The sequence below is a fragment of the Salvelinus fontinalis genome, chromosome 8 (assembly GCF_029448725.1).
Source record: "Salvelinus fontinalis isolate EN_2023a chromosome 8, ASM2944872v1, whole genome shotgun sequence".
Lineage (NCBI taxonomy): Eukaryota > Metazoa > Chordata > Actinopteri > Salmoniformes > Salmonidae > Salvelinus > Salvelinus fontinalis.
In genome coordinates this window covers 4,474,113-4,493,048 of record NC_074672.1, presented here as the reverse complement: position 1 = coordinate 4,493,048, position 18,936 = coordinate 4,474,113, and the positions used below count along the sequence as shown (strand labels likewise).

At 44.9% G+C, this 18,936-nt stretch overlaps 1 protein-coding gene across 1 annotated transcript; it reads right to left on the bottom strand.

The window, feature by feature from the left end:
* Nucleotides 1-118: 118 nt before the first annotated feature.
* Nucleotides 119-4,148, bottom strand: LOC129860399 (neurogenic differentiation factor 2-like). The gene is made up of 2 exons (XM_055930777.1): nucleotides 3,913-4,148; nucleotides 119-1,539 (listed from the first exon to the last, which is right to left on the bottom strand). The coding sequence occupies exons 1-2, from the start codon at nucleotides 4,131-4,133 to the stop codon at nucleotides 471-473; spliced, it is 1,290 nt and encodes a 429-aa protein (XP_055786752.1). The 5' UTR covers nucleotides 4,134-4,148; the 3' UTR covers nucleotides 119-470.
* Between the last annotated feature and the right edge of the window lie 14,788 nt (nucleotides 4,149-18,936).

Here is an 18,936-nt window from a genome sequence, read left to right as displayed (position 1 = left end):
TATGTACTCAAATAATGTATTTGTGATTCCATGGTGGAGCTCTTGCCCTTCAGCATACAGTGAGATTTTGACCCAATTTCTCAAGTCAGAAATAACTTATTTGGCCAACCACCTCATGTCAGATAATTATAAAATATTGTTTTATTTTTTGTTTTATAACATGTTTCGTTCATGTAACACATTTTATTTTGAGTGCACTCGCATTATGCATACACGGCGACATTTGATTGGAAATATTGATTTCTGACATACCTTAAAATGTGCATAATGACAATTCAGGAATGACACCAATAAAACCGAGAACCAACATTGAGAATATTGTTATTTCTCTCTCTCAATTCCTGCCACACCACTTTCCATCTTCTAAAAACCTCATCCAGTGTCAAAATGGGTAGGCTATTATAGCCTAACATTACGATTGTTAGTTGGGTATTTAGGGCTCCGGCGGGTTTGTTGGGGTTTTGGTGAATTCAGTTGTGGAAAAGGGCGTTCAGCTCCTCGTACACGGGCGTCCTGTCATGGTGTAATAAGTGTACGTCATGAAATGGCGGCGGCACGTTTTCAGAGTGCGCGGAACCGCTGCGCGCTCCCGGTGTGCCGAACGCTTGTCCGTGGACAGCAGACATTCCGGAGTAGTGCATAGCATAGTGATAGTTCATGTCTGTGTCCGGCGACCCACACTCCAGTTGACTCACGGAGAAGTTGCCGTTGACGCACACAGGCGAGCTGTGATGGCCCCCATAGTCTGGGCTGTTGTACTCTGGGGAGATTGCCCCTGGGTAGACCGCATCGCCGTAGCCGTAGTTATGGGTCCTCATATACCGACTGGAGCCGGGTTGGCACTGAGGGCTAGACAGACGGGGACACTGGTAGGAGTAAGGGTGCACGGAGAAAGAGGAGTTGGGGACATGGAACCGGGCCCCATCAGGACACTCCTCTGTCAAGAATTTCCGAGAGTTGAGCTGCAGACAACCAGCAACTAGATTCGTGGTGGGCTGGGACAGGCCCTTGCACAGTGTCTGCACGTAGGATAGCACATCTGGCCTTTTCCCATTGCGCAAGATCTCCCCAAGCGCCCAAATGTAATTCTTGGCCAGTCTCAGCGTCTCTATCTTTGAGAGTTTTTGCGTTTTGGAATAACAGGGGACTACTTTGCGCAAATTGTCCAGCGCAGAGTTCAAATCGTGCATACGCGTTCTCTCTCGTGTGTTGGCTTTTTGACGCCGCACCTTGGAGCGCTCAATTCGTGCTGGCGTCAGCTTGCGTTTCTTTGGCCCGCGCTTTTCGCCTTTGTCTCCCCCCTCGTTCTCATCACCACAGTCCTCATCGTCGACGTCATCGGCGTCATCCCCAGCCATCTCGGACTGATCCCGGCTGCTTCCCTCTCTGGCATCGCCGTCATCCAAGTCGTCGTCTTGCAGGGGACCCAGGTCTTCCTCATTGGTTTTGGAAGCCTCGCCCTCGCTGTTCTCCACCCAACCCGGGAGCTTCTGGACATCCGGCAGAACCTCGCCGAATAGCCTTGTCAACATGGTGGCACTGGAAAACACATCACAAGACAGATGAGAACTATAAGCAGTTCCAGACAGTGCATGGTCTTGGTGATAGGTATACATCTCTATTCGGATAAGACATAGCCTATATGTGCACTTGAGCCAAGCTCCATAGGCCTCCAATAGAATAGGCTAATGTTCTTATAAAGAACTTTAGACATAAGAACTTTAGACATGAGGTTAATTCGTGAGTCTAAAATGACTTTGATTAGGCTATTCGTCAAAAATAACAGGCTATTATTACATTTTTTTTTTTTTTTATCTTAGTAGGGGGTTGCTACAGAGGGGCGACAGACGGGATCAACTAAGCTCTTCCCCAATTCTCCGTGCACGTGCCTTGGCGTGCAGTCTCACAGCAGGTTTTTGGTGCTGGCCCTATCATAAGGTCCAATGGGGCACATTGTGCGGCGAGTAGACCACCCCACACAAATCAAATCAAATGTATTTATATAGCCCTTCTTACATCAGCTGATATCTCAAAGTGCTGTACACACACACTATTTCTGGCCACATTCCAACACAGGCATAATAAATTGTGGACTCATTTTAGAATATACCCTACCCATAAATTAAAACAAATGTCTGATGATATTTACAATTTACTTCATTGTTATTTGCATCGAATAAGAACCGATTCTACGCATGTGTGAATGGCCTAAATGGTTATGCCAATTTGACATGACAGATTTGCAGATTAGCCATAGCTTTCTTTTCTTCCCTTTCCCCTTCAAATATTAGCAGGCTGCCACAGCAGAACTAAGTCTTCAGTCTATAGTTTTGTAGGTTATCTGGATTGGGAAAAAGAGGATCAAATCAGCTCTGGACAACTATGCTTACAGTAACATGCTGACCAGACCGCCATCGTGCGCATGTTGACTGTGTCCCTCCACAGACACGATTAGGACACGCAGGTTTAAATATCAAAACCAACTCTGAATCAACTATATTCATTTGGGGACAGGTCAATGAGCAAACATTTATGGGAATTTAGCTAGCTATCTGGCTGTTGCTAGCTAATTTGTCCTGGGATATAAACATTGGGTTGTCATTTTACCTGAAATGCACAAGGTCCTCTACCCCGACAATTAATCCACATATAAAAGTGTAATCTGAGTTAGTTTCTAGTAATCCCTCCTCCTTCAGGCTTCTTCTTTGGACTTTATATGGCGGTGTTGTTTTCCTGGGGCCCAGAGTTTTTCCTGATCTGGTAGCTTACCTAACCAACTCTAGACCCTAGTTGAGGCATTTGATTTACTTCCATATAAACAGTTACTCCAGGTGTTATAGCCTACCCACGTTTTTCAGTCGCAATTAACACATGTAATGATTTGCATGATATTGTTCAAAATGAACCCTGGTTTGTTGTAATGTTGTAAGGTAGGCCTACTGTAGCTTACTTTTATATTGTATGACAGGGTTAACCTTTCATTTTTGATAGGCTAACGTTACTTAATGACACGCTGTTATAGCAAGTCTGTATTTGGTCTTGAAGCTAAAATGTAATGCGTGTAGCCTACAGACAAGAATACAAAACCTATAATTGTCTGCTTGTGAATTGTTGCATGACGTTTCTGTCATTGTTGAATAATTTGTGCTTACTGGCTAGTGGTATTTACTGTCCAATTCATGGTCAATTTGAGCTGCGGACCAAGAATGTCGCGTTGCCAGCCACAACGAAGGTAAGGCAAGGATGTAATGTGAATTGAAAAGTAGAATCCTCTTCCGCTACCATGCTCCTCACACTCTCCTTCACATCTTGTAGTAAGAATAGGGCCATAATGCTCTGACACACAGACACACATTTACCATGTGCTGCTTACCATAATTTCCTTTTAATTTGATTTTAGGTTATGTCAAATCAAGTCTGTCCCGAAAAGGCTCCATTTCAAACGGAGATACGATTTCAGGGACTTTTAAAATAAAGTCCCCAACCCCCTCTCAAACGAAACGACAAAGCTCCATCGATAAGCCTCCGATATGAATAGAATAAGGCATGTAGATCTTTAATGGGCCTATAATGCATGTCAAATTGATCGGTAAAGGCTTTGTTGTTAATAAATGTAGTTGTCCGCGCGGTGCATGGAATCAATCCCTTCCCGTGTTCGCGTTACATGATAGCTCGGATAAAGAGCGTGGAGCAGGATTAAATCATGTCTTTGACTCTGTCACTCTTGATATGAGATAAAACAACGAGGGTTGAATAATATAATTAAATTCTTGCGCAAGATACGCAGTAGCCTAGTTTCTCTAAAGAGCAATCTTATGAAATAACAAATGTTCCATTCAACCTTTGTATAAATTCTCTCGTTGGTGTTAGTTCCATAATTCGTTGAGGGCCATCCAAAAAAGGTAAACCTACCGCCGTCTTGGAGCTCGGTGAGAGGCGAATGCGCGTTTGTTTACACCATCTCCGGGTGGCCAGTCCAAGTCCACACCGCTCCTGCATGGACACTTCAATAGGTGCGGCCAAGCTCGCTGCTTTTCCGCTGTGCTATCCCTACCCCAAATACGCAGATACAGTAGTGTGGTATACTCTACCAGGGCAGGGTGGGTTACATACAAGCTATGATGCAAGGCCATATGGCTGACACATCATTGGCAAGAGTCATGACATGAGCGCGGGTGATTGACATGCGCCCGCATTCACAGAGAGTGCCTTCCGGAGGGAAGAGGAACTCGCCATCTGTCACAGCCAGTAAGAGAGAGAAAGAGAGTAACAAAAACGGAGAGAGAAGGAAATGTTCTCGTTTGATGTCGTTTTAAAGACAGATTTCACTCCTATCGGAGCATAGGCCTAACAATGGACACCCATTTATGAATCTACTTAGGCCAAGCTATGACTTAGGTCATTCCTACTGTCTGGTGCCTTTTGGACCTCAACTTTTGAAAAAGAAAGTATGTTTTTTTGTTTTTGTATTCTATCAGAAAAAGGACACGTTTGATTTTCCCAAAAAACTAATTAGTCAGCTCAGGTGCATTTTCCAACCTGTTAGTGTATACTTCTAACAGGGTGGACATTTGGAGCCTAAATTAGCCATAGCTCTGTGAGTGAGCCAGATTGAGCTAGAATAATAGTGAACACTTGAACAGGATTTTAACCTTATCTATCAAACATATTTTACCATTTAGTAATTGGGTAAATTTTCTTCATAATTTAGCCTAACAGGGTGGAAATGTATGAGTGGAGCACACAGACTGTCACGAAACATTGTAAAATAGATACAATTGAGTGTATATATTTATGTTGCTTGTTACCGTTGTTTTCCCACCAAAGAAATGATGACACTTCCTGAATGTGGTGTCATTGCAGGACGGTGTTGTTTTCTTAAAGGAGAATTACAACAAAATACATTGGTGGAAAGTTATATCAGGGGCACACAGAACATTAAAATAAAATAATAAATACAATAATATTGAAAAACACATAATTGATGAGAGAGAATTTAACTAGGACTATAAAATAATGAAGACAGATTTTAAATATTGTATTATGTTATGGCTTATATTTCTCATGGAAGTTGATGAATAACATCTGGGGACATGGCAAAAACACCTACATCCAGTGAATTCTTTGAGAAAATGCATTGAATTCCCTTTCAATATCCATATTTTTGTGGTTTTAAGGACATCTGACCATATAATTAAAGCCTAATTTGCTATTTAACACTAATTAAGAAGTGATATTTCCTGGGGACAGAAAATTCACATCATTATAGGAATGACCCAGCTATGCATTGAGGCTATATTAAGGGATGTTATACACTACATGACCAAAAGTATGTGGACATCGAACATCTCATTCCAAAATCATTCAAATTAATATGGGTTGGTCCCCCCTTTGCTGCTATAACAGCCTCCACTCTTTTGGGAAGGCTATACACTAGATGTTGGAACATTGCTGCGGGGACTTGCTTCCATTCAGGAACAAGAGCATTAGTGAGGTCGGGCACTGATGTTGGGCGATTAGGCCTGGCACACAGTCGGCGTTCCAATTCATCCCAAAGGTGTTCGATGGGGTTGGGGTCAGGGCTCTGTGCAGTCAAGTTCTTCCACACCGATCTCGACAAACCATTTCTGTATGGACTTCGCTTTGTGCACGGGGGCATTGTCATGCTGAAACAGGAAATGGCCTTCCCCAAATTGCTGCCACAAAGATGGAAGCACAGAAGCATCTAGAATGTCATTGTATGCTGTAGCGTTAAGATTTCCCATCACTGGAACTAAGGGGTTTAGCAAGAACCATAAAAAACAGACCCAGACCATTATTCCTCCTCCACCAAACTTTACAGTTGGCACTATGCATTGGGGCAGGTAGCTTTCTCCTGGCATCCGCCAAACCCAGATTAGTTCTTCGGAATGCCAGAAGGTGAAGCATGAGTCATCACTCCAGAGAACGTGTTTCCACTGCTCCAGAGTCCAATGGAGGCGAGCTTTACACCACGCTAGCCGATGCTTGACATTGCACATCTTAGGCTTGTGTGTGGCTGCTCGGCCATGGAAACCCATTTCACGAAGCTCCCGACGAACAGTTATTGTGCTGACATTGCTTCCAGAAGCAGTTTGGAACTCGGAAGTGAGTGTTGCATTCGAGGACAGATGATTTTTTACGCACTACGATGCTTCAGCACTCAGCAGTCCCGTTCTGTGAGCTTGTGTGGCATACCACTTCGCGGCTGAGCCGTTGTTGCTCCTAGACGTTTCCATTTCAAAATAACAGCACTTATAGTTGACCGAATTTGACGAACTGACTTGTTGGAAAGGTTGCATCCTATGATGGTGCCACGTTAAAAATCACTGAGCTCTTCAGTACAGGCTAATCGACTACTGCCAATGTTTATCTATGGAGATTACATGGCTGTGTGCTCGATTTTATACAGCTGTCAGCAACGGGTGTGGCTGAAATAGCCGAATCCACTAATTTGAAGGGGTGTCCACATACTTTTGTATATATAGTGTATATCACTGTTTCTTGCAATTAGAGAAAATATATAATCAATGTGAATTCCACACCAAACCACAAAGCTAACCACAAAGACCACCAAGGTTCAGTTGGCTAAATGAGTCATTTGAACAGAGATAATCAGGGCTTTGCTCTGAGAGAGCCTCCTAGCTTAGAGATGCCCACATGCCTGGCAGTGCTAGTGGGCGGGATACTGATGGGTGGTGGGACAATGTGGAATCAAAGAGGGGCAAAAGAAGAGATAGAGAGGCATATGTTAAGGAAACTGTATTGAGAATAAGCTTCAATAGCCACATTCTTAATAATCGTCCAAACCCTGAATTTTCGGCAGGATATCCATCTGGATATGGGGAGAGGGGCTTACGGACCCAGGTGCCCAATTTGTGCCAGCATGCATATGGGTTGCGGGTTTGTCATGTCATTGAATATAATTGTCACAAGCTGAATAAAATTATATTTTGAATGATGTTAATTTTATTTATTTAACCTTTATTTGATTAGGCAAGTCAATTGAGAACAAATTCTTTGTATTAGGCTACAGAAATGTGTACCAGCAGTTACAAGGCCCCAGATCTCTTTTTAGCTAGCTAGTTGGCGAGATCTGACGTTGACGCCTAGACGGTCACAGATTGGTTGGATCCAAAAATGCAGTCTGCAAATCCCTGGCAACGGACGAATGCGCCAATGATATGGGTCTTAATATCTTAAACAAATGCATATAAATCACTTATCAATTTCAAAATACTTATTTTCTAAACTAAATATAGGGTGATAGGTAGCCTTGTGGCTAAAAGGTTGCTAGATCGAACCCCCGAGCTGACAAGGTAAAAATCTGTCGTTCTGCCCCTGAACAAGGCAGTAACCCACTGTTCCTAGGCCGTCATTGTAAATTGTGTTCATCATGGTAGATACAACTTGCTTAAATCATAAGTAAATTATATTGAAAAGCAATATACTTTGTACATGCTCAACTTGGGAAATCAGTTAGCGATTGCCCTTACCGAGTAAGATTTTACGCACAGGAGGGAGGCCCCAGACTATGCTTCGCACCCATGGGGGTGAAAGCTAAGCTCTGCCCCTGAACTGAATGCAACAATAGCCATATTCCTTTAAATGTTATAATATTGGCTATACCATATGGTAATTGCCATGGCCTATATACCTTTGATGATAGCATGATATAGAGCATGAAACAGAAGAAGCGTCAAAGCAGGACACTCAGGTATGCTTACATTGATTGACATTAAACCTTTTCAAAGGAAATAATAAGAATGCCAAAACTATCTGGCCTAAAGCTATTGACACAATCTCAGATACAGGGTTTGAGGTCCACAACACTGCTGGTTTTCAATCTTCTCTATTCTGGGACTAATACAGGGCTGAATGGGGAAACCTGGGATGCGTTCAGTACATTTTTACGTTCTGGAACCTTTAATTGAATGGAAACAGTGCTTTACTGAACGACCAGTTGAAAAACAGGGAGGGGTTGGGTTGTGGGCAGCGGGAACGCTGTCAGCATGGCCACTGCCTTTTAAATATATGTCACTCATTGCTTCAAGAAACACCTCGCACACCCACCAAACGGTTGCAAACGTACCTCAAAGTCTGTTGAATAACTTTTTGGGGGAAACGTGTTCAGTACAAACCGTTCTGCAACTTAGCAAACGTTCAAGCGAACTGAACGCACCTCAGGCGAGTGGGCTCTCCCGGCCAATCAATAACATTCAATCAATAAAGAAAACCAGCAGTATTGCGGACCACAAGACTCGCACGCAAAAAAGGAAGAGGAAAACCTGTGCACAGCAGTGTGTCTCGATCCAGTTGCTGGTTTTGGCATTATTATGAAATTATATTTGTTATACGTTACAGGCAAGATGGAAGCATTTCAGATCAATTAATGGCTAAGGTACTAGCATTAACAAAGTTGTGGGTTTAATTCCCACCCAGGTTATTTCTGCTGGTTGTTGTTGCGGCGGAAAAGAGGCTGCCCAAAAGCGGATTACTCTGCGGCTGCCGGCTATAGGATACTTTTTCTCAAAATCGAATAGATACTTTATTGTCCATTTGAGGAACAGAAATGTGTCTTCTGCCTGACTCATATACACACACGGAATGGCAAAGGGTCAGCCATGGAGCACAGTGCCACAGGATGGAGAGCAGTTTTAGGGCTTAAGTGTCTTGCTCTAGGCCACGACAGGAGGTATCTGGGATCAGAGACCAGCAGCCATCAGGTTCCCACAGTTCAGTTCACATGCCCTGCTTGGGCTTGAAACGACAACATTCCGTCTACTAGTCTGCCTTCTGAACCTCTTGGCAAGTGGTTCTCAACCTTTTCTTTTCCAAGGCCCTTCTAAAATGCTTTCAGAAAATCTGGGGACCTCCTGCGTCAGAGATAAAAATGTATATGCAAATTGTGATTGATATTCATTGTCAACGCTCAAAATGTGAAAATGAACATTGTTTTAAATATTTTAATTCCTGACAAACAGTACTCTCTTATTATAGGTAAGATATATTTTGTCCTTACTGTAGCTATTTAAAATGTGTATCTTTTCTCCCTACCTTCAGGGAAAAGCTCTCTGAGGCCCTCCTGGGGTCCTTGCCCCCCTGGTTGAGAACCTTACCTGCTACCCCATTATCAACAACCCTAAATTAAGATATGTTGGCCTATGTGCCCTTATAGCGTATGCCTCTGTTTCTGTTCCCTCATAAGGGGTTGAAGTTGGTTAAACGCATTAAAGTGTGTTCTACAAAGTGGAATGTGCCAGGGAGTCTACCAAGCAGCACCTTTGAGCACTACTCTGTATATGATGCATGGCTGACATCTAGTGGTCGTAAACAGGTACTGTAGTAGTATGCCTACACCTAAATCATTCCGAGTCTCTTTTTTTCAATGGCAATAAGACTGGTTGATACGACCACCATTGGCAATTTTAGCTTATAAATCTTGGTGGGGTAAACTCAGCCAATGTTTTTTTTTAGATGCATCTATCTAAACAATAGATTAAATGCAATTTAACAGCGACAAACGGTGTCCACAAACTGTTAGGGCCTCCGTAGAGCTCTCCCGACAGCAGAGCTTTCCTTTCAGCACCATGGAGTGAATCCTTACCACCGCTACAGCTGGCTATCGGCGGAGCCTCCTATGGCAGCGAAACAGATCACTCAGCTTCATTTACTGCCTTTTTAAAAACCATTGCTGATATGTCTGGGTCACACCCTGATCTGTTTCACCTGTCCTTGTGATTGTCTCCACCCCCTCCAGGTGACGCTTATTTTCCCCAGTGTATTTAGTCCTGTGTTTCCTGTCTCTCTGTGCCAGTTCGTAATGTATGTTTCCAAGACATCCAGTGGTTTTCCCGGTCTCCTGATTTTTGCATTCTCCTTTTTCTAGTCCTCCCGATTTTGACCTTTGCCTGTTTCTGGACTCTGTACCCACCTGCCTGACCTTTCTGCCTGCCTTGACCACGAGCCTGTCTGCCACTCTGTACCTCCTGAACTCTGATCTGGTTTTGACCTTTTTGCCTGTCCACGACCATTCTCTTGCCTACCCCTTTGGATTAATAAACATTGTAAGACTCCAAATATCTGCCTCCTGTGTCTTCATCTGGGTCTCGCCTTGTGCCTTGAAAGTAAGACTGAAAAGAGATGGTGGGCCACATATTAGCAGAACAGTGCTTCTATGGTATTACAGTGCCTTGCAAAAGTATTCATCCCCCTGGCGTTTTTTCTATTTTGTTGCATTACAACCTGTAATTTAAATGGATTTTTCGAGGTTTATATCATTTGATTTACACCTTGATTTAAGCCACTGTATGTAAAAGGCTGTTTATTCGACATGGACCTGTTACTACATTTGAAAGTTATCAAAACCCTTGTTTAGAATATCTACATAAATTCAGCAATTGCATTCTACTCATAATACTCTGTAGGCTACTGACCTATTCAAAGCTTCCTCCATCATCTCACTATACATCTGCCTGTAGTTATTGAACTCAACCTGCAAGTGTTAAGTTTGTTTTTATTGAGTGGTGGGAAACAGCTGAGGGCAAGGTTCTGACAAATGGGTGTGTCTTGGTGGTGGCAAGGACACACCCAAAAAACTCCCATGTCAAACCACACCCCCAAGCCAAATCATCTTTTGCTTCTGTCATGGCTTCCGGCATTTGTTGAGGAGCAAGCCAAAAAACAAGGCCAAATAAGCGGGTGCGGTTCCCCTTTAAACCTAACAACTCACATCAAATCAAATCAAATTTTATTTGTCACATACACGTGTTTAGCAGATGTTATTGTGGGTGTAGCGAAATGCTTGTAAACTCAGCTTAATCCTGCTAGGGTCAGATGTTGCCCACACCAATATGCACATTTCACAACACGTACATGTTCGATGGACGCACAACACTTCAAGATAGAAAAACAGCATGTGAGAGTCGGTCACTACATAGCTTGCATTTTCTCAAAACTGCACTTTTCTTTTTTGATGGGGTTTAACAGAGGTTGGCATCCAATGTTTATGGTGCATTACCGCCGCCAGCTGGACAAGGTATTGAATGAGAAAATAAAAAACATGATACAAAATAAGACACGTCAACTAACAAAACCCATCCCAATTCTTCAATCACAGTCCACTCCAAAATACATCCCTACACAGGCTCAGGGGCCTGTGATGGCGGGTCATTCACAGACAGGATTTCTTGCACGTCCTAAGCTGTGAAATCACAAAGACCCCAAAAAACGTTCAGCTGCATTCACAATGATTCAAATTTTCTTCTCTGCTTGTGCTGTACAGTTAATGATAATTGCATTAAATAATACAAAGTCCACCTTTTAAACATGTAGCATTTCACTATCCCTCGGATGATGATGAGAAACCTTCACTAGTTGTGGTGGCTCTACTACCATTGTTTCTTCCCCGCCACTCGTTCCTTCCAATCTTCTCACAGCCACCAGATAGGAGACATGCTGGACATTCCTTACCCTTGGCACCTCGGTCTAACATTGCACTCCGGGAATTCAGGCGCATGTTCGCTTCCACAATTGGAGCATTTCACTTGATCTGGCATATGATAATCTTCCCTCCTGCACACACTTGACACATGACCAAATATTTTATATTTATGACACTGAAGGGGCTTTGTGCACAAAAGCTCTTACAGGGTATCTCATGAATCCTAACTTTATATGAGAAGAGAGAGACTCTTCATAAAAGAACAGTAGCATGGATGCAGTAAAATGATTTTCTCCATCCACCATACAGGTCAGTCTAGGTGCCCTAACCACTCCATCTGTCTTCAGTTATATCCTCTGCCTTTACTTCTTGTGCCACCCCAGAAATAACCCCTTTATAGGCGCCCTGCTACAAAAATCCATACAGGAAACATTCCACTTCATCCATACAGGAAACATTCCACTTCATCCATACAGGAAACATTCCACTTCATCCATACAGGAAACATTCCACTTCATCCATACAGGAAACATTCCACTTCATCCATACAGGAAACATTCCACTTCATCCATACAGGAAACATTCCACTTCATCCATACAGGAAACATTCCACTTCATCCATACAGGAAACATTCCACTTCAGCCATACAGGAAACATTCCACTTCATCCATACAGGAAACATTCCACTTCATCCATACAGGAAACATTCCACTTCATCCATACAGGAAACATTCCACTTCATCCATACAGGAAACATTCCACTTCATCCATACAGGAAACATTCCACTTCAGCCATACAGGAAACATTCCACTTCATCCATACAGGAAACATTCCACTTCATCCATACAGGAAACATTCCACTTCATCCATACAGGAAACATTCCACTTCGATATCTTTTGTAGTCTTAATACACGCTTCTTCTCCTCCGCAGAAGGACAAAAAAAATCTATATAAGACCACTTCTTGTGACTCTCGCCGATTTCACACTTTCCTCCAACACATTCCAGATTTTCCTCGAGACGTTACACGGATTTCCCAGGTAGCATTAATCCAAAACCAACTACAAAGCAAACTAAAAATGAATCTAGTGGTTTCCTATTTTCCACCACAGCTTTACTTCTCTTGTTTCCCTTTTTCTTTGCCACTGTCACCCACTCATTCTCACTCTCCGTGTTACTATCTTCACCCGACTCACTAGCAGTTTGAAACAAAACCTCAGTTTCCGCCATCTTCCCGTTCCTCTCAGGACACAAAAACTTCCCCTTTCAGGTCTCTGATGGCTCGGAGCGGAAAGATGACGGTACGTGAACATGCTCGGACTTGAGGTTTGCGTGAGCAGAGCCTCGGAGTGCGTCCAAGCGCCCTGATTGGTTGGAATTGGGATAGGCGATTGACAGGTCTGAAGGTCAGGTTAAGAGGGTCTGCCTTTAAAAAAAAGATAAATCATTATTTAAATAATGAATCCCACTTTCATTCATTTACATTTTCTTAATTTCTTTCTTTCTGTATTTCTTCCTCCAATATGATAATGAGGGTTGTCAAGCAAACGTATGTGGGTGGTATCTAACACACCATTGGTTGATCAATGTCACGGCACGTTGCTCAATTTAATTTGCCTGGGCTGCATTCAGTACGACAGAACTGTGTTCAACGTTTAATTAAACAGAAATGGTAATATACTGAACGAACAGTTGAAAAACGTTGCGATTATGGTTACCAGAGGTCAATTGTCTATGGTGTGCTGCACTAGGACTCTGTTATGACCTGCACTCTGGTGAAGTCGGAGGGCAAATTTCTTGAAATTGTTAAGAACTAACCAGGTCCACTTCTGTGTTCGTTGTAGCAGCTAGCTGACCCACATTTTTGATAAATGGATCCACATGGAAAAGCAGGTAATCTGGAGAGGCATAATTTTCAGCACTGCCAAGTCTCCAGCAACCGTTCACCTGATTGCAGCCATACTACTTGCCAGAATAACTGGGCTACTGTAGCTATTTACTGGTTATAAATCTCTCAAGTGTATGTAGTTTGATTGTTTACTTTTCAGGCCATCAAAGCCAGGCAAAAAGCAATGGAGCAACGCAGTGACATTCAAATCAAATGTATTTGCCACATGATTCCTAAACAACAGGTGTAGACTAACAGTTAAACACTTTCATTGATCAACCAATGGTGTGTTAGATACCATATTGATTGACAACCCCCTCATTATCATATTAAGGAAATACAGAAATAAATAAATGCATAAATATACTGAACAAAACATAAGCACAAAGTGTTGGTCCCATGTTTCATGAGCTGAAATAAAAGATCCCAGACATGTTCCATACATTTTTTTACATTTGAGTCATTTAGCAGACGCTGTTATCCAGAGTGACTTCCAGGAGCAATTAGGGTTACGTGCCTTGCTCAAGGGCACATTGACAGGTCTTTCACCTAGTCGGCTTGAGGATTCAAAACAGCGACCTTTTGGTTACTCGCCCAACGCTCTTAACTAGGCTGCCACAAAAAGCTGACTTCTCAAACATGTTGTGGACAAATTTGATTACGTCCCTGTTAGTGAGCATTTCTCCTTTGCCAAGATAATCCATCCACCTGACAGGTGTGGCATATCAAGAAGCTGATTAAACAGCATGATCATTATACTGGGGACAATAAAAGGCCACTAAAATGTGCAGTTTTGTCACAACACAATACCACAGATGTCTCAAGTTTTGAGGGAGTGTGCAATTAGCATGCTGACTGCAGAAATGTCCACCAGAGCTGTTGTGAGAGAATTGAATGTTAATTTCTCTACCATAAACCGCCTCCAACGTCATTTTAGAGAATTTGGCGAGCCCAGGACCTCCACATCCGCTTTCTTCACCTGTGGGATCGTCTGAGACCAGCCATCTGAACAGCTGATGAAACTGTGGGTTTGCACAACCGAAGAAGTTTTGCACAAACTGTCAGAAACCGTCTCAGGGAATGTTAGAGCTGTCGCTCTCCTCATCCTCGGAAGAGGTGAGGAGAGAAGGATCTTCTGACCAAAATGCGGAGTCTGGGAAATATGCCATCTTTATTATAAATTCCAACAATGCAGATGGCAACACGAAAACTAAACAAAACACTTTCAAACTACAAAATAACAAAACGACGTAGAACGAAAACCTGAACATAAACTTACATAACTGAAACGTAAACTCACGAACAGGCAACAGACGACATCGAAACAAAACGAACAGCCAAACAGTCCCGTTTGTGAATATACATCGATAACGACACGAAGACATCACAGGAGACAATCACCCACAAACACACAGTGATAATGCCCTACCTAAATATGACTCTTGATTAGAGGAAAATGCAAACCACCTGCCTCTAATCAAGAGCCATACCAGGCACACCGAAACCAACATAGAAACAGATAACATAGACTGCCCACCCAAAACACATGCCCTGACCATAAACACATAAAAAACAACATAAAACAGGTCAGGACTGTTACAGTACCCCCCCCTCAAGATGCGCACGCCGGGCGCACAAGCACAAAGTCCAGGGGAGGGTCCGGGTGGGCAGTTGACCACGGTGGTGGTTCCGGCTCAGGACGCTGTCCCCATACCACCATAGTCACTCCCCTCTTCTTTCTACCCCTTCTAATGCCCACCCTAACACTACCTTCCCCTAAATAAACAGCTAGCACCAGGACAAGGGGCAGCACCGGGACAAGGGGTAGCACCGGGACAAGGGGCAGCACCAGAACAAGGGGCAGCACCAGGATAAGGACCATCACTGGGACAAGGGGCAGCACCGGGACAAGGGGCAGCACCGGGACAAGGGGCAGCACCGGGACAAGGGGCAGCACCGGGACAAGGGGCAGCACCGGGACAAGGGGCAACACCGGGACAAGGGGCAGATCCCGGCTGAAGGACTCTGGCAGGTCCTGTTTGGACGGCTCTGGCAGGTCCATGCTGGCTGACGGCTCTCTACGCTCATGGCAGGCTGACGGCTCTTGACGCTCATGGCAGGCTGACGGCTCTCGACGCTCATGGCAGGCTGACGGCTCTCGACGCTCATGGCAGGCTGACGGCTCTCGACGCTCATGGCGCTCTGACGGCTCTGGCTGCTCATGGCTCTCTGACGGCTCTGGCTGCTCATGGCTCACTGACGGCTCTGGCTGCTCATGGCTCTTTGACGGCTCTGGCTGCTCATGGCTCTTTGACGGCTCTGGCTGCTCATGGCTCTCTGACGGCTCTGGCTGCTCATGGCTCGCTGGCGGCTCTGGCAGATCCTGTCTGGTTGGCGGCTCTGGCAGATCCTGTCTGGTTGGCGGCTCTGGCAGATCCTGTCTGGTTGGCGGCTCTGGCAGATCCTGTCTGGTTGGCGGCTCTGGCAGATCCTGTCTGGTTGGCGGCTCTGGCAGATCCTGTCTGGCTGACGGCTCTAGCGGCTCCTGTCTGGCTGACGGCTCTAGCGGCTCCTGTCTGGCGGATGGCTCTGTAGGCTCATGGCAGACGGGCGGCTTTGCAGGCTCATGGCAGACGGGCGGCTTTGCAGGCTCATGGCAGACGGATGGCTCAGACGGCGCTGGGGAGACGGATGGCTCAGATGGCGCTGGAGAGACGGATGGCTCAGATGGCGCTGGGGAGACGGATGGCTCAGATGGCGCTGGGGAGACGGATGGCTCAGATGGCGCTGGGGAGACGGATGGCTCAGATGGCGCTGGGGAGACAGATAGCTCTGTAGGGAGGAGAAGGAGAGACAGCCTGGTGCGTGGTCTAGGCACCGGCTGCGCTGGAGAGGAGGAAACAGCAGGAGAGAGAACCCGGAGAGACAGCCTGGTACGGGGGGCTGCCACCGGAGGACTGGTACATGGAGGTGGCACCGGATATACCGGACCGTGAAGGAGGACACGTGCTCTTGAGCACCGAGCCTCCCCAACCCTACCAGGTTGAATGAACCCCGTAGCCCTGCCCTGCCAGTGCGGCGAGGTGGAATAGCCCGCACTGGGCTATGCAGGCGAACCGGGGACACCACCTGTAAGGCTGGTGCCATGTACACCGGCCCGAGGAGACGTACTGGAGACCAGCTACGTTGGGCCGGCTTCATGGCACCCGGCTCGATGCCCAACCTAGCCCTCCCAGTGCGGCAAGGTGGAATAGCCCGCACTGGGCTAAGCACGCGTACTGGGGACACCGTGCGCTTTACCGCATAACACGGTGTCTTACCAGTACGACGCCTTCTACCTCCACGGTAAGCACGGGGAGTTGGCTCGGGTATCCTACCCGGCTTTACCACACTCCTCGTGTGCCCCCCCCCAAGAAATTTTTGGGTCTTACTCACGGGCTCCCAACCGCGTCGTCGCGCTGCCTCCTCATACCAGCGCTCCTGGGCTGTGGCTGCCCTCTTCTCCTCCTTAGGACGGCGATATTCCCCTGGTTGAGCCCAAGGTCCTCTACCGTCCAATATCTCCTCCCAAGTCCAGAAATCCTTATTGCTCCGTCGAGCATTCCCATACCGCTTGGTCTCTGTATTTTGGTGGGTGATTCTGTTAGAGCTGTCGCTCTCCTCATCCTCGGAAGAGGTGAGGAGAGAAGGATCTTCTGACCAAAATGCGGAGTCTGGGAAATATGCCATCTTTATTATAAATTCCAACAATGCAGATGGCAACACGAAAACTAAACAAAACACTTTCAAACTACAAAATAACAAAACGACGTAGAACGAAAACCTGAACATAAACTTACATAACTGAAACGTAAACTCACGAACAGGCAACAGACGACATCGAAACAAAACGAACAGCCAAACAGTCCCGTTTGTGAATATACATCGATAACGACACGAAGACATCACAGGAGACAATCACCCACAAACACACAGTGATAATGCCCTACCTAAATATGACTCTTGATTAGAGGAAAATGCAAACCACCTGCCTCTAATCAAGAGCCATACCAGGCACACCGAAACCAACATAGAAACAGATAACATAGACTGCCCACCCAAAACACATGCCCTGACCATAAACACATAAAAAACAACATAAAACAGGTCAGGACTGTTACAGGGAAGCTCATATGCGAGCTCGTAGTCCTCACCAGGTTCTTGACCTGACTGCAGTTCGGCGTCGTAACTGACTTCAGTGGGCAAATGCTCACCTTCTATGGCCACTGGCTCGCTGGAGAAGTGTGCTCTTCACAGATGAATCCCAGTTTTATCTGTACTGGGCAGATGGCAGATAGTGTGTATGGCATTGTGTGGGCGAGCGGATACTGGTGTCAACACTGTTAACAGAATGCCCTAGGGTAGCGGTAGGGTTATGGTATGGGCAGGCATAAGCTACGGACAACAAACACAATGCATTTTATTGATGGCAATTTGAATGCACAGATATCGTGACGAGGTCCTGAGGCCCATTGTCGTGCAATTCATCCACCGCCATCACCTCATGTTTCAGCATGATAATTCACAGCCCCATGTCGCAAGGATCTGTACACCATTTCTGGAAGCTGAAAATGGCCCAGTTCTTCCATGGCCTAAATACTCACCAGACATGTCACCCATTGAGCACGTTTACGACGTGTACGACACCGTGTTCCAGTTCCCGCCAATATCCAGCAAGTTTGCACAGCCATTGAAGAGGAGTGGGAAAACATTTCAGAGGCCACAATCATCAGCCAAATCAACTCTATGCGAAGGAGATGTGTCGCGCAGCATGAGGCAAATGGTGGTCACACCAGATACTGACTGGTTTTCTGATCCACGCCCCTACCTTTTTAAGGTATCTTAACTTTTTTTGTGACCAACAGATGCATATCTGAATTCCCAGTCATGTGAAATCCATAGATTACGACCTAATTAATTTATTTCAATTGACTGATTTCCTTATATGAACTGCTACTCAGTAAAATCTCTGAAATTGTTGCATGTTGCATTTATATTTTTGTTCAGTGTATATAAATGAATAAAATGGACGAAATTGTGAATAATTAGATAAATAATTGAATACATACAGTCATGGCCAAAAGTTTTGAGAATGACACAAATATTATTTTTCACAAAGTCTGCTGCCTCAGTGTCTTTAGATATTTTTGTCAGATGTTACTATGGAATACTGAAGTATAATTACAAGCATTTCATAAGTGTCAAAGGCTTTTATTGACAATTACATGAAGTTGATGCAAAGAGTCAATATTTGCAGAGTTGACGCTTCTTTTTCAAGACCTCTGCAATCCGCCCTGGCATACTGTCAATTAACCTCTGGGCCACATCCTGACTGATGGCAGACCATTCTTCCATAATCAATGCTTGGAGTTTGTCAGAATTTGTGGGTTTTTGTTTGTCCACCCACCTCTTGAGGATTGACCACAAGTTCTCAATGGGATTAAGGTCTGGGGAGTTTCCTGGCCATGGACCCAAAATATCGATGTTTTGTTCCCCGAGCCACTTAGTTATCACTTTTGCCTTATTGCAAGGTGCTCCATCATGCT